The sequence below is a fragment of the Mastigoproctus giganteus genome, chromosome 1 (genome assembly GCF_048544385.1).
Source record: "Mastigoproctus giganteus isolate SK-2022 chromosome 1, ASM4854438v1, whole genome shotgun sequence".
NCBI classification, from domain to species: domain Eukaryota; kingdom Metazoa; phylum Arthropoda; class Arachnida; order Uropygi; family Thelyphonidae; genus Mastigoproctus; species Mastigoproctus giganteus.
Genome location: NC_143575.1, coordinates 256,789,020 through 256,804,751, shown reverse-complemented (window position 1 = coordinate 256,804,751; position 15,732 = coordinate 256,789,020). Strand labels below are relative to the sequence as shown.

The window sequence follows — 15,732 nt, the reverse complement described above, 5'->3', positions numbered from 1 at the left end:
AAGGTATGGAAGTGAATTATTTTATAATGCAGCAGTACCACATGAACTTATGTGGCAAAGGATGGCATTTCTGAAATATGCAGTTTGCTCATGAGGACCTGAAAATGACCACCCAGCAAAAAGGTCATGGACAGGAGGTGTGATTACCTCTGATAACCAGGCAATGCTAGCAGTGGTTCTTTTAGATGGAAGAGGGGTGTTAGGAAGTTATTCATCTTATGGATGTGAACTGCAGTAAGCAACACTAAGCTAACATGTGTAGGATTAACCTGTTTTATGATGTTGACTGTAGGGACCAGTCAACTTTATACAGTTCTCAGAATCCTTTTTCGTCTCCATAATTGTATCACATTTGGGTAGACATTCAGGACCTGTGATTGGCCTGCTTCTATCCTGCCAACTGTTCTCTTCAGCAATGAATCATTCATGTGCTGTACATGTAGTAGTAGAGGCATGTGATGCAAGAAAGCAAGCTTATATAAGCTTGCTTTTCACGCACCCATTCCCTCTAAACATTTGTCCAATTCCTCCTTGAATTTATTTAAGCTATCAACTTCCACAATGACGGATGGAAGTTTGTCCCAGCAATTAACCACCTGCTGGCTAAAGGCAAATTTCTGCACATCTATTCTACAACTGTCTTTCCTCAATTTGAATTTAAGCCCCCCCCTCAGTTCATAATCTGAGCAGGCGGAAGAATCTCATCAGAATTCAGCATGCTCACCCATTCAAGGCCTTATACACTTCAATCAGATCACCTCGTAGGTACCTAGTCTCCAGGTGCTACAATTTGCAGAACTTAGGCGTTTCTTGGTAACAGAACCTCTTCGTTCTAATCACCAATCTTGTTGCACTTCTCTGTACTAGAAACTCTACATCCTTCTTAAAATTAGGCTTCCAGACCTGTACACAGTACTCAAGGCATGGCCTGACCATTGCCTTATAAAGGGATAATCACCTTTTCCCTACTAGCAAACTTCCTGTATATAATTGACAATGAATGGTTTGAGCATGCTCAATGCTGATGGGATTCTTCCTCTAGCTCAGAATAATCACCTGAGAGGGCATAAATTCAAATTGAGGAAAGACAGATGTAGGATAGACGTGCGGAAATTTGCCTTTAGCCAGCGGGTGGTTGGTTGGTGGAACAGACTTCCATCCCTTGTAGTGGAGGTTGATAGCCTAAATAAGTTTAAGGCTCAGCTGGACAGTTATTTTAAACGAACAGAGGGGTGAAGTGGAAGTGAGTTTTTTTTTTTTTGGCTGATGCTGCATAAGCTTGCTTTCTTGCATCAAATGCCTCTACTAATGCCCCATATTTTCAGACTTCTCATGACCTGCTCTGGTGGCCTGTATGCACTGTTCAGAATATTTCATATTTTACTATACAATTACTCCCAGGTCTTTTTCATTTTCTAACACCCTAAGTGTAGTACGACAGTTGGTATGTTTCTCTGGGATTACTTCTACCCATATACAGTACTTTGCATTTGTCAAGGCTAAACTTTAGTTGCCACTTCTCTGCCCATCTGCCCAACTTCTCTAGATCTTGTTGCAGTAGCAAATTGTCATTAACAACCCTGCCAACCTTTGTATCATCTGCAAACTTCAACATTAAGCCTAATATACCTCATAAATATCATCAATAAATATACAAAACAACAGTGGGCCCAACACTGAACCCTGGGTTTCTCCACTAATAACCTTAGTCCACAAAGAGCAGCATCCATTGATTACAACTCTGTCTTCTTCCACTCAACCACCCTTTTATCCATTGTAGCAACTTACCCTTAATACCATACTGCTCCATTTGTACAGTAGTCTTCCATGAACATTTCACAGTCCAGTGTCAAAATGTGCTACTGGACTGTGAAATGTTGCTTAGACATGCTTGGTATATGTGCACAAATGAAGTGAATAAATCACATTCAGACTTCTCAATTTGAAACCACCTATATTTGCATATCAGTACGTATCTGCAAATATACTCGTGCATCTGTATTAGTTACTTGATTTGTATGCACAATCTCAGTTTCAAAGAGTAAGTGTGCAAACTCAACTGTACCAATATTTCAAGCTTACTGAAATAGCATTTAGCCATTAACTTTTCTGCAAAGTGATTTAAGTTACAAAATTAGTAAAAAAGCATATCAAATGTTCAGTTTATAAAATACTTTTCTTGATTGTTCACTGATTAATGAAGCATCTGGCCATCCTTACTTCTTCCTGTACTGGAATAACACTCCAACTTATAGTGCTATCCTGCTTTTAGTGCTCCTTTCTTGTGGTCCCAGAATCAATCCCGATGAAGTATCATGCATTTTGTATCCTTTACAGCACTCTCATTAAAAATGCTTTACTATTTATATTGCTTGTTTTAAGATTCTAAGAAGAATATATCCAGAAATAACCCTCCTTCCTCTTTCGGTTTTGCCTTTCCATACATAATGCTTTTGCATTATGTGCAGAAAAGTGTCAGGCCTCCACAATTTCTGCTCATAATGTTTTTTTGGGGCAAGTCCCTTTGCTAATATTACTTTAACACTACAAATAAAGGCAAATCCTACAAATTTCATGGCTTTTTTTTTTCTTCTTTTTTCCCCCCACAAAAATGACTGTCCTAGCCTTCTAATATCTTGTATGCCTCCAAATTGAACTGTTTTATTTTTATTTTTATGGCAAAATTTTTGTTGTTGTCACAACTGAAAAATGCCATTATTTTAATCATCCTACCATTACTTGAAAACCAATCAGGAAAGAATCTCGCATCACACGCAAAAATTTAGAGTAGGGCATAGTTTGCTGTAAGGCAGGACTGCTGCACTACTTAATCTGAGGTGGTCATGCTTGCATTTATGATATCATGTGGCACTTGTACACCACTGGTTTCAGAATCTTTATTTTCTACACTTTGTTTCCACAGAAGGAAAACAAAATGGGACAAACTCAGAGAAACTGTTTTTACATTGGTTTTTTTAGTATTATTTTATTGGCAGCATTTCTTTGGAGAGTGGCATAATTCTAAAAAGACAATGTTATACAAAATATTTAAAAAATAAATATTACAATTATGATCCAGATGGTATTTTTATGATGTCTTGACAGACTTGTTTTTAGATTTTTATATAAAAATTAACTATTATAGCTATATACTTTGTTTTCATAAAGCTAATATTACTGACCACCCAAAAAAAAAGATATAGATTTTCAACTTGGCTTTAGTGCTTCTAAAGCTCAGCAAAAAATGTGCAAAACGCGACACCTACTCAGGTTTGCATTTTTTTATTTAATTTTTAATAATCACTAACAATATGAAGAATGATATTTTATTTTTTAAACCAAACTACTTAATGTATACTCAATGTTTTTCACAGTATTATCATTATGGCATATACAGTATAGAGTCTGTAAAATATATAAACTTACCCTAAATTATCATACAATATTAAAAATTCCTGAATAATATAAAGCATTATATACCTGACTAGTTCTAAATTCAACTACATGGGTAAATTTTAACAGCAGGAAAAGGTTTTAAAGGCTTGAAAATAACGCTACCGGTGCTTTTTCATCCATCAGAATTTCAGATGAAATGGCTGCATTTTACTTATTTATTCAGCTCATTTAACCAAATAGTCTTGCTGCCTTATACAACAGATTGCTGGTATGGCTTACATTCCATTATGGATGATAAAATTACAATAAAATGGTTGGTATAGATCATTTAAAATTTACACTTATGATATTGTGTATGTGATATAGAACCATATTTATATACAGACCAACTGAATTTATAGAGTTGCACATTCTCCGTCTGTTAGTTCATTTGTTCACTGTGGCTAGGAGAATTTTAAGTCATTCTATGACTTGTTTTGAGTGTGAAACATGGGCAAATGAATTTTTCTTTCTTCTATAAGTCTTTGCCTCTGTGTACATACAGAGGTCAACCCTCATATCATTGACTGCTGCTAATATATTTTCTGGGACCATTTCTTTTATTTTTATTTTATTTATTTCGTATGATGTGATCAATACACGAAGGAACCAGTTTTTTCTTGCTTCCTTCGTGTATCGTGGCCGGGATATCCAACCAACCGGTTGGTTCGGCACCATCGTGATATCCAGCCTGAGGCGGGAATCGAACCCGCGACCTTTGGGTTGCCATGCAGGCACTTTACCTACCCGGCTAGCCCGGTCGGCATTTCTTTTATTATTTTGAAGGGATGAGATGAAGTGGCATGTGACTATTAAACAAATAGTCTGTTCATTTTGAGTGCCTTGATGATATTTGATATTGAGGAAGCATCAAACTTTCCCATCATAAGTTTTGCGAGTATGAGGATATCTTTTCTGTTAGTGTATGCTTCCAGGGCAGTCAATGAATACTGACATTCTGGACAATTCTCTTCTTCCCACACTGTAGAAGTAGTATGGGAAGAGGCCTTTCCTGTTTCATCACGATAATGCACAATGTCAACTGCACATGGTAATAATTTGTTTTGAAGGCATAAGTGTGCAAAGGTCCACACACTCAACCTTAAACCCATTTAACACCTTTGGGATGAACTGGAATGTTGGCTTTGGGCCAGACTAACACACAATCAGTAGCTGAATTAACTGCTGCATTGAAGAATGAATAGACCAAAATACCACCTTTCTATTAATAAAACCTGGTTCAGAGCCTACTGACAAGAATACAATATGTAATTAATGCAAAAGGTAGGAAGATGCATTATTAAATACTGAAACAATAAAAAGGTTCTTGGAAACATGCAGGTGTCCATTTACTTTTTAACAATCTAGTTTAAATAAATATTGCAAGTTGTTAAATAATTCTTAACTACCACAAAGCATTAGTCCTTAGTCCTCTTGTGAATTTTCTAATCCTTTCTGAAGTATATAAAATAGGTATACAGTGTACCATCAAATAGAGAATCCATAAAATTAATAACTCTATAAAAAAGAATGCTTGGTCCTCAGTCTTATGTGAACATAAGAAGCAATGAACATGTTTGCCACCAATATCTAGATGCATCTAGACATTCCAAATGCCACAGTCATACCATTGGGATATTAGCCTTTAACACAGTCATGCTGTATGCAGATTATACATAACCTGCACTATAGTATGACCATGGCAAGGGCTGAAATATCTATAATGGCCCTTTTATTCAGTGGTCAGAAATAAAATACAAATATTCTTGTCAACACTGACCAGGTAAGAAATGTAGATGAAAAATTTTAAAATGGTAAAATAAAGTCTGCCCATATAGAAAAATGCTGTAATATCCCAAGAAATTGTCTAGTGATGCTATGAAAACATAATTATGAAAATTTTCCATTTCAATTGACCTCATAAGAAAAAAGTTTGGCAGAGTTATGGTGAGTCAGGCAGCCATAATAGTTTCCATGCTATACTACACAAAGTCCAGCTTGTCCAACACCTAGTCCAGTTGTCTGGATACTGGCAACAGGCACTTTCAACATCTCTTATTTCTATTTCACAAAGCCTATGGTAATGTATATTCAGCATGTTTTTCATATATTTCCAATCATTTGTTACAAATGGTATAGAAGATACAGGTATTACAGTGAAAAGGAGTATAGGCATTAATAATTTCATGGGTTCTCTACCCAGTACAATTTACATTTCATGCTTCAGAAATACAAATTCTGAATAACTGCCAATCTGTTTTTCAGTTTGATTGCAATTTAATGACAACATTGTAAATACTGAATTCAACATCCATTTTATGGATGGCATACGAGGTGCTACCCAAAAGTTCCAGAAATTTGAATGTTGCATGGAAACTACGTCTAGTACGGATTTGTGGCACTAGGTAACACTGCATGCATCCTTTGTGAATCAGTATGCCACGTGGCATTGGGCTGGATACAGTCATTGAATATTTATGCGCAGTTCTCTGGTGGTATGTTTCGTGTAGCTTGTGATGGCTGATGTGAGCGAGAAACATGCTTGCATCAAGTTTTGCTTCCTTCTTAACGATACAGTAGCAGAAATCCATAAGTAGTTGAAAAAAAGATTTTGGTGACAATGCTTTAGGCCAAATGCAGACCTACTACTGGTTTAACCATTTGAAAAACAGTCTAATGTCGGTTAATAACAACAATCGCTCTGGGCATCAATCATCAAGCATCACTCTGGAAATTTCTCAAAAGTTTGGGCGGCAATCCGTGAAGACTGCAGGCGGACCATCCACAACATTTGTGGCATTGTAGGACTATTGTACGGCACATCAGCGGATTCTGTCAGACAAGTTGAACATGAAAAGGATTGCAGCCAAGTTCGTGCCATGATACTGAGCGAAGACCAAAGGCAGCATCGCATGGAAGTTAGCAGAGATCTTCAGGAACAGGCCATGAATGATCAAAACTTCCTTTCTGCAGTCATCACTGGTGACAAGAGTTGGGTATATGAGTATGACCCAGAAACCAAGCAACAATCATCCAAGTGAAAGAGCCCATCTTCGCCCAGACCGAAGTAAGCTCAACAAGTGAGGAGCAATGTGAAGTCCACGCTGATCTGTTTTTGGACATTGATGGATTATTCATAAAAAATTCATTCCTCCTGACCAGACCATCAATGCAAAGTTCTGCTGCAACATCCTGAGGCAGTTAATGCAAGTCGTTGGGAGGAAACATCCGGAGAAGTGGCAAACAAAGAACTGGGTCCTTCATCATGACAATGCACAATCCCACACATCTCTCGCGGTGGCGCAGTTTTTAGCATCCAACAACATGAAAATCGTCCTCCGTCCCCCTTATTCTCCAGACTTAGCCCCCTGCAACTTCCTCTTCCCAAGAATGAAAACCAAGCTGAAGAGTCGAAGTTTTGACAGCACAGAGGATATCCAAACTGAATTGCAGGTGATGCTGAACACTATGACGAAGGACTTTCAGAATGCATTCAAATCGCGAGAGAAGCGCTGAGATTGGTGTTTACTCTCTCAAGGGACTATTTCGAAAGTGACGGTGGCAAATAAGACCCAGAGTGAGTAATTTATTTTATAAATACATTTCGGGAACTTTTGAGCGGCACCTGGTATATACAATAATACACTTTCAAAGTTATGGAAAAGGAATTTAACTAAATACAGGGAAAACACTTTTGGTAATTACACCTTGATCTTCTTACTATATACAATACAAAAGATCAGTGTTGCCAGCAATTGCAGTTGGAAGTTTACTAATAAATTAACATTACATTAATATACTATATTAATAGCTATTAATAAAATAAATGGAGAGGAATTTGTTGGGGCATACATTATCAGATTCTATATCCAAACAGAAACAAAAAACCAACTACACTCAAAGCTGGCATTCTTAATAACAATATGAAATTTGCACACTGAGACATTCTATGTGCCAATTACACAATTAAGATTCTGTAATTCTATAACCTACCACAACTGTTTTTGAAGTATAAATCATGTTTACAACAGTTTATGCTTATAATTTATATATAGTATGGGAAAGAGCTTGATGTTCAGAATTCTCTTTGCATCACTTTGACTTGCAACATTTTGGATTTTGATTGGCACTACTGTCTTCTATAAAGTCAGTTTCATATCATTATTACTATAGTTGGTCAAATTGCACAAGTAGTTTTCTTTTTGTATTTTTATTTATGCAAGACAAATTTACAATTTGTATCATTTCATTATTAAATATGCTATCTGAACATCTACTGGAAACTGAGTTCCAGTTTATATTTTAGCTGGAAATGAAATGCAAAAATTAAATTAAATGGCTATATTATTATTATGTGCTAGGCTGATAACCAAAAAAATTCCCTTCTCTTTCGTTCCTGGGTCTGTAGCTGCATTGGGTCCAACTCTCCTGGCATGCATCCAAAAAAAAAAAGAAAAACAAAGTGACATTTTTCCTTTGGATGCCAAGAGGGTTGCAAGCTTATTATGCAAGCCTGGTTAGAGATTGCAACCAGGTTAGAAATACAAGCTTACCATGTAAGCCTGCATTTCTAAATTTTTGTATCCTAAACTACAAGAGGATGATCTCAAAAGAGGAAGCTACCAAAATAGATGGCTTTATTACTGCAATCCAGGGTTAATTCCATAACCATTCCTAAATTCTAAATTTTTAGCAAAATTTATTGTAAGCATGTTTGGGCAATTATTTTTATATTAAACTTTTAATTAATTTCCACCCATCCAAAACTTTCAACAAAGGAGAAACATAAAAATATATGAATGACTTGTGAAAGACTAAAGAAGCTGATTTTTAAAATGACAGTAATCATATGCATGCATAGCTGAAATGTACCTATTCTCATAGTTTGTTTTTTTAAGCTTGGTTGGTTTGACAAGCTTAAAAAACATGTGAAATGTTTGAATGCAGATTGAATGCACCAATTTCACTGAACATGTGAAATTCCATAATATGTAGTTATTATGTATTATGCACTACACTACATTGAATTAGAAGATTTTTAAAATCAAAGTGTAAATGTTATGGGTGAGATCCACGGAGTTTGGTGTTAGCCCCCTTACTGTTTTTAATATTTATTAATGATAGTGATGTAAATATTCAAGTTTAATATACAAGTTTGATGATGATACAGGACACTACTTCAATAAGATCTAGATAAATCAGGCAAATGTACAAAAAAACATCAATTAACGCGTTAAACTTAATCATTGATAAGTGCAACGTACAGTATTTGAGCAGAAATAATTCCAGAATACCTAATACCATTTAAGTATCACCAAACTCAGAGAAGTTGATGATGAAAGAGACTTAGGGGTAATTGTACAGTCTGACATGAAGTTCTCTGAACAGTGCAACTAGGCTGCTAGGACAGTTCAGGCAATTCTTTCAGCAATATACTGGAAATTTTGCAGATGAAACAAATTGACAATCATCACATTGTATAATGCAATGGTCAGACCACATCTTGAATACTGCACAGTCTTTTGGAATCATCAGTTTAAGAGAAACAGATCTGCTGAAAATGGTGTAGAAATTGCAAGATTAGTTGGCGAGACAAAAACGTCTTCTTACCAAGGACTGGGTTTCTGTAAATTGCAGCACCCAGAAACTAAGTGTCTGTATGGAGAAAAGGTGATTGAGATGTTAAAAGGGTTAATTTAAAAATAGCTGATGGCATACTCTTTCCTAGATGATTCATACAAATGGAACATAAATTTAAGAAGCATAATTTCTAAACATATGTATGGAAATTTGGCATTCCATACATTTGGAATAGGTTTTCACCTAGTGTTGTGGAAGTTTGCTGTTCAAATAAATTTAAAGGACCAGAAAAAATTATTAGAAGGGGCAAATGAAGTGGGTGAAATTTATTTTATTGATTTTTTATTTTTGCTGATGCTGTATTAGCTTACTTTCCTGCATATATCAAACGCCCTTTGCATGCATATTTTATATAAATACTACAAAATGAATGTGTATATAATTTATATACAGTGAAACTTCCCTTTAACGGACAGCCATGGGGAAAGAAAATCTGTCCGCTAACAAGAAGTCTGAGGGGAAAAAAAAAAAAGAAAGAAAGAAAAATCGTTAAACGTTTAATGTAAAATTAAATTAATTATATACAGATTTTGCACAATATTTTTGTAAATAATATACATACAATTGTGCTATGCATATTATGACTTTATCTTAAGAAAAATACATACAGTAATCACTTATTTTCTTCTGCACCTTCTTCCGGCTGATAATTTTGTTTTCAACATTTGTTTGGAGTGAAGAAACCATCAGAAGTCCTTCAGTATCTTCTTCAGCGGCGAAAAACATTTTTAAATGATTGATTTGTATGAGCACTTCTTCTATTTTCATCGGTGGTTCGTCGTATGTTCTTCGACAGAATGACCTCTTTCCATTTCTTCATCCTCATGAGGAACTTCTTGAAAAATATCGATGATAATGTCGTTGATATCTAGAGCACCATCTTCTGTAGTGAGGTTCGAGTCTATATCTTTGTAGCCAGGGTCACTTGTAGCTGAAATATCGTACATTATCAATAGATGTTGAAGTTCTTGTTCTTCTTGTTGCTCCACATTGCTGTTCACAACTTCAATTTTTGCGTTTGAGAAGCCAGACTTTACAAAACAGTTCACGACAGTTTGTTTTCTAATTGCGTTTACTGAAGAGGAAATCCATTGAATCGCATCTAGGATGCTGATTTTCTTTGCAAGGTCACTCATTACATGTTACATCGTTCATGTTTGCAATGAGATGTCTTAAAACACGTTTTCTGTAGTGAAGTTTAAAATTTTTTATTATCCCTTGATCCAAGGGCTGACACTCTGCAGATGTGTTTGGTGGCAGAAAAACGATTTGAATGTTGGACAATTCAATGTGCGGGTGAGATGCAGCATTATCCATGAAAAGAATAATTTTTCTGTTTTGACGAATCATGTTTTGGTTAAAGTGACTTATCCATTCGCTCATGATATCTCGTGTCATCCACGCTTTTTTATTAGACTTCCAGTCAACATTCAAAAGATTCAACTTTGTGCCCTTGAAACAACGAGGATTTTGTGGTTTTCCTATAACAAGAGGTTGTTCAAAGTCTCCCAGCATATTTGTACACAATAGTACAGTCAAGCGTTCCTTAGAAATTTTTCCGACCTGGCACTTTTCGTTTTTTAGACTCATTGTTTTTTCAGGAAGAGCTTTAAAAAACAACCCTGTTTCGTCACAGTTGTAAATATCCTTAGCTTCAAAATCACGACATAAATCTTCCAATTTGACAGTCCACTCTGTCACAACCCCAAGTGGTGAAGGTGGATCTGTATCAACAGATCCACCTTCACCACTTACAGTTTTCCAAGAAATTTTATGCCGAGTTTTGAACTTGTCTAGCCATCCCACAGAAACTTTGAACTCATTTACTCCCATAGATTTCACAACCTCCAAAGCCTTTTCCCTAATAATAGGCCCATTAATGGGAATTTTTTTAGCACGTGCGCGACAAAATCACTCATACATAACATTGTCAATTTGAAGTCCAACAGTTTTCGGGAATGATTTTTGAACGTGATCATTTCCGTGTTGCCAAAATTGTTTGAGCAGTTCATTTTTTTTCTTTAGGATGTTGCTTACCTGCGTCTTCCGGATTTTGAATTTTGCAGCGAGATTGCGAACACTATTTTTTTGCCGATCATACGCATTAATGAGTTCGACTTTACCTTTTAAAATTAAATGTTTACGAGAAGACATTGTGCACTTCACACGACACTGAACAAAACTGAAACTGAAAAGACGAAAGGCCGACCAAATTCATTCCCCTGCACACACCGAATTCATCAGAAGTTTTACATGTGCCTTAAAAATTCTTGAAAGGGTTTACAACCCCGACGTAAACCTTGATAAAATTCAAAGAATCGGAAATAGAAAATAAACACACGATTGAGGCAATACGTGGAAGAAACATTCCTAGAAAAAGAGCCGTGAGCTCGCCCGCTGTCCGTTATGGAGAGATCAAATTAAGTGCTAATCTAAACGAAACAGTGCAGATTGCCTGTCCACGTCCTTTACAGAGAATGTCCGCTAGACAGAAGCTGCAAACACGTTAAAACCAATGGAGGTGAGTTGGGAAATTTGAAAATGTCCGTTGTAGAGAGGTGTCCATTAGGAGAAGTTTCACTGTATATTATTTTTTAGAATCAAAAACATCACATTGGAATCAGTCATGTTAGTCTTGTGCACAGCAACAAACTCCAACTAAACTCATAGGAAAATTCTGTACAACCTAAAGGATTACAGACAAGGTGTTCCTGGACCAGTGCAAAAAAAAAATGGAGTTCAAAAATGGTTTTATTTTTATTGAAAGTCTGATTGAATCAGACTTTGAATCACCACCTGATTGAATGCACTTATTACACCATTCAAAAAGTTTCTGAAAAGAGTTAGCAAAGGCATCCAAAGAGATGTTCAGTTCAGTTATTACTCTTTTCTTTGTCTCAACATCCTGAACTCTCTCCTTCAAAGGCAGTTTTCACCTTGAAAAAGAGGAAGTCTGCTGGTGCTAGATTGGGAGAGTATGGTGAATATCCGTATAATGTGATGTTTTGTGAGAAACGTCTTCACAAAAAGTGCAGAATGGGCAGAGGCATTGTCATACAATAGGAACCAGATGCCTTTCTCTTGAAATTGCAGCCTCACCCAGGAAATGTGTTTCAATAGTCTTTGAAGCACCTGTAGGTATAATATAGCATCAACTCTCTCCCCTTCAGGTAAAAATTCCTTGTGAATCGCACCCTGTTTGTCAAAAAACATGACCATATGTCTTGTTCCTGAACATCTATAAACAAAACTTTTTGGGCCTTGGTGATTTTGAAGTCCAGTGCATGCTCTGACACTTTGTCTCTGGGTGGTAGTACTGAAACATCCAACACTTATCTCCAGTGACAATACAGTCGAGGAAATTAGGACTGTTTTGACAAGTCTGGATGAAGTTTTCCCATAACACTTTTCATTACTTCTGCCCATCTGTGAGGCTGTGTGGCACAAATTTTACACAACCTTCCTTTTTCCTAAATCTTCATACAGAATTTGACAGATCATCTTCTTATTCATGTCAAACTCAGTCACTTTTCTGAGGGTCAAACGATGATCTCTTGCCACAAATTCCCAAACATTTGAAATTCTCTCCTCATTTCAAGGAATTAATGGGCACCCATTTCTTGAGTTGTCGTGAACATCCTCATGTCTGTCTTTGAGCCACTTGCAATACTGGTGCAACTTAATGTTTCATCACCATAAAGTTTTTAACATTTCATACATTTCTGCTGCAGATTTTCCCAGTTTAAAGCAAAATTTGATATTCATTCAGAATATCAAATTTTGCAAAAATTTGATATTCTGAACATTAACCTACTAACAAAACTGGTTATTTCCAAAATGTCAGAATACTGGACAATCTCTGTACCACTATCTGTTTATTTTCAAACTCATTGAACATGACTGCAACAGCACCAGTCTGGGAACATTATTGACAGCCCGGTACTGTGGTATATTATATTCTCTTCCATTATATGATTTAAGTACTGTATATCAGTTGTTCCGAATACATTATAGTGAATATGTTACACAGACAACCTTGTGGGGCTAGGAGATATTTCCTCCATGGCCTTGTTTAAAAAACAGAAAAGGGATAATTGAAAATGTAATTTGCAAATATCAAAAACCTCTGTCCAATTTTAAGCAAGAGCACTGGGAGAGGATATATTCCCTATCCCAGAAAGATTGTAATAACTCAAAAATGATAAGCATGACAATTTTAGATTTATTGTTCATTCACTTTTCCAATTTTTAAACAAGGGCATAGGGCAATATCTCATATCCCCACGAGGTTGTCTAAGTAACATATTCACTATATTCCTACTATTGTACTTCACTCAGATAATGAAAGAGAATTTGCAAATACAATTATCAAACAGCCTTTTACCAATATAAAATGGTATAATGTACATATGGTACATGTATGCATCTTTTAGGCCACCTACGGGTATAATGCACACATTATACACGTATGAAGTGGCCTATTGTGTGAACCCCGAGCTGCAACCTTCCAAATGTTATTATCTCTGAAAAATCACACTTAAAACGTCCCATTTGCCCTCACATGCACACAAGTAAATATGCTTTCTAAAACTGATTAATGTTGCTATATAGTCATCAGTTAAGGTGGGTAATTTTAGAGTATTTATATATCATTAATACAATCAAGCCAAATATATTTCAGAACATTTTACATACAAACTAAAAAAAAAAAAAAAAAACTTACTTTTTACAGAAATATTTGATTCCTGGATTTTGTAAGTAGTCATTTCTCCATTAGAATCAATAAAACAGGCCTTTAAAAAAAAAACAGAAGAAAATCTTTAGTAAAAAAACAGAAGCTGATTTGCATTACTTAAATAAATGTGGCATTGTTTTACAGAACTATAATCTTGGAGTATTATGAAAAGAAGAGAACATCCTCAGTTAATGGGATACTTTTTGGCTGTAATTAGCAACTTAAATTAATTTCAATTAGTTACTTCATGACTACACAAGTGCCAAGTCATCAAAACACAGTCGTTAAAATAATATCATTAACTTCAAACATAAAACAAAATTTACCATGTGAAACTAGCTTTACATTGCATAACACATTAGACACTATCAAAAAATTTTCTGGCTATTTAAAAGCCAAGGAACATCCCAGTCATATGTTTAAAGAGTAACACACTGAGAAAACTTGATTGATGCTTTAGATCTGTGAAATTTGCTGGTCAAGACTAGTGATGGGCATAATCAAAAATTTCATAACATTATATGCAAATTAGCTAATTCCAAAATCAACAATTTCATAATCAACTAATTAAGTTCCTTGTTGACTTCACAATTGATTCAGTTTGCATATAATTGACTATTTTGATTATTAATCATTCAATTAGGAAAATCACTCAAATCTTGACACCAAGTATGAATGGATGCCTATTCATACTAGCAAAAGGTAGTTAATGTCAAAAACACTGGGTTCCCTGGGAATTGCTCATTATACAACTTTTTTTAAGTTAAGTCAAAGTCTGCAGGCCCTTATGGATATCTGGTATTAGAATTTGCCTTGAAATAGCATTTTTTTTTTCTTTTTATTTTGTTCTTTTTTTGCATAGTGTATTATGCATAATAAAAATAAGGACTAATACAGACCGTTACTATTACATTTCAAATTTCTCATTAGAATTAAGTGTTTTTAATGGCACTTAATATGTACACAGAGAGAGAGAATTTTTAGAAATGCATGTAGTTGCATTTCTGAAAATCTACTTATTAACATGCTAACTGCTTCCTCGTGCAAATATGAGGATTCACAGTTTCAATCCATTTAACCCAGTTTTAATCACTTTAAATCCTTCAATTTTACAGAGGAAAAACCAGATATTTTTGTCAAGCAAACTTCACAAGAGGCTGATTAATTAAGTCACAGTGAGAAGAAAGCCCAAAAACATCTTTGCCCTTTTCAATCCAGCTTAACTCAAACCTGTGATTTGCATTCCCAGGTTAAAAAGTTTGTTGGAAAAGTTGGCAGCAAAAAAGTGTTAAGCAATAACATTCAAACACTACAATATTTCTTTTGTTTTATTGGTGAAATATTAACAAAATTAAGAAAAACAAGTTGAACAGTTTCTGTTCAATAAAACAATTAAAACAGTGGAAGCTTCAATAATATCTAGCTATCAAAAAAAAAAAAAAAAAAAGTTTGGTAAACAAGTAAATTGGACTACAGACCAAAAGGAAACTAGCAACAAAATGGGGTCTCTAAAGGGGATCATCCACAAGCAGGGAAGTATTTCCTGGAAATCCATACATTTACCTCAGGGGCTCACATCTGGTGAATATGGGCTTGGCACACCCAGGGTTCTGAGCTGCATATAGTCATTCTTCTCTTTCTTGGTGATTCCCTTCTACTTCTGACACACACACTCACTCACTCTCACTCTCTCTCTCTCAGGGTAACTCAGAATTTTTTTTTGGCTGGTGCAGTAAAAGTCTCAGGCTTCCTTGCAACATATGGCTAATAATAATGTATCACCTGACAGTTAAGATATGTAGAAAGTTTAGTTCAAACTATGGAAGTGGGAAAGGGGGATTTCCTTCAGAAAGGTTGTTTTTCCACAATATCTGCTGAACTTTAACATTAGTTCAGGGTTTGGTATGAGCTTTGTCACTGAG

At 35.5% G+C, this 15,732-nt stretch overlaps 1 protein-coding gene across 2 annotated transcripts in view; it reads right to left on the bottom strand.

Annotated features, from left to right (window-relative positions):
• Dp (transcription factor Dp) overlaps positions 1-15,732 on the bottom strand; it is a 185,624-nt gene that overhangs the window by 134,892 nt on the left and 35,000 nt on the right. For both annotated transcript variants that reach the window (XR_016547671.1, XM_090385809.1), the window contains exon 2: positions 13,799-13,868. Coding sequence is in view for 1 of the 2 variants with exons in the window: in XM_090385809.1 (XP_090241935.1) it covers positions 13,799-13,841 (43 nt within the window). In the remaining variant the exon portion in view is untranslated. The remainder of the gene's footprint in view (positions 1-13,798; positions 13,869-15,732) is intronic.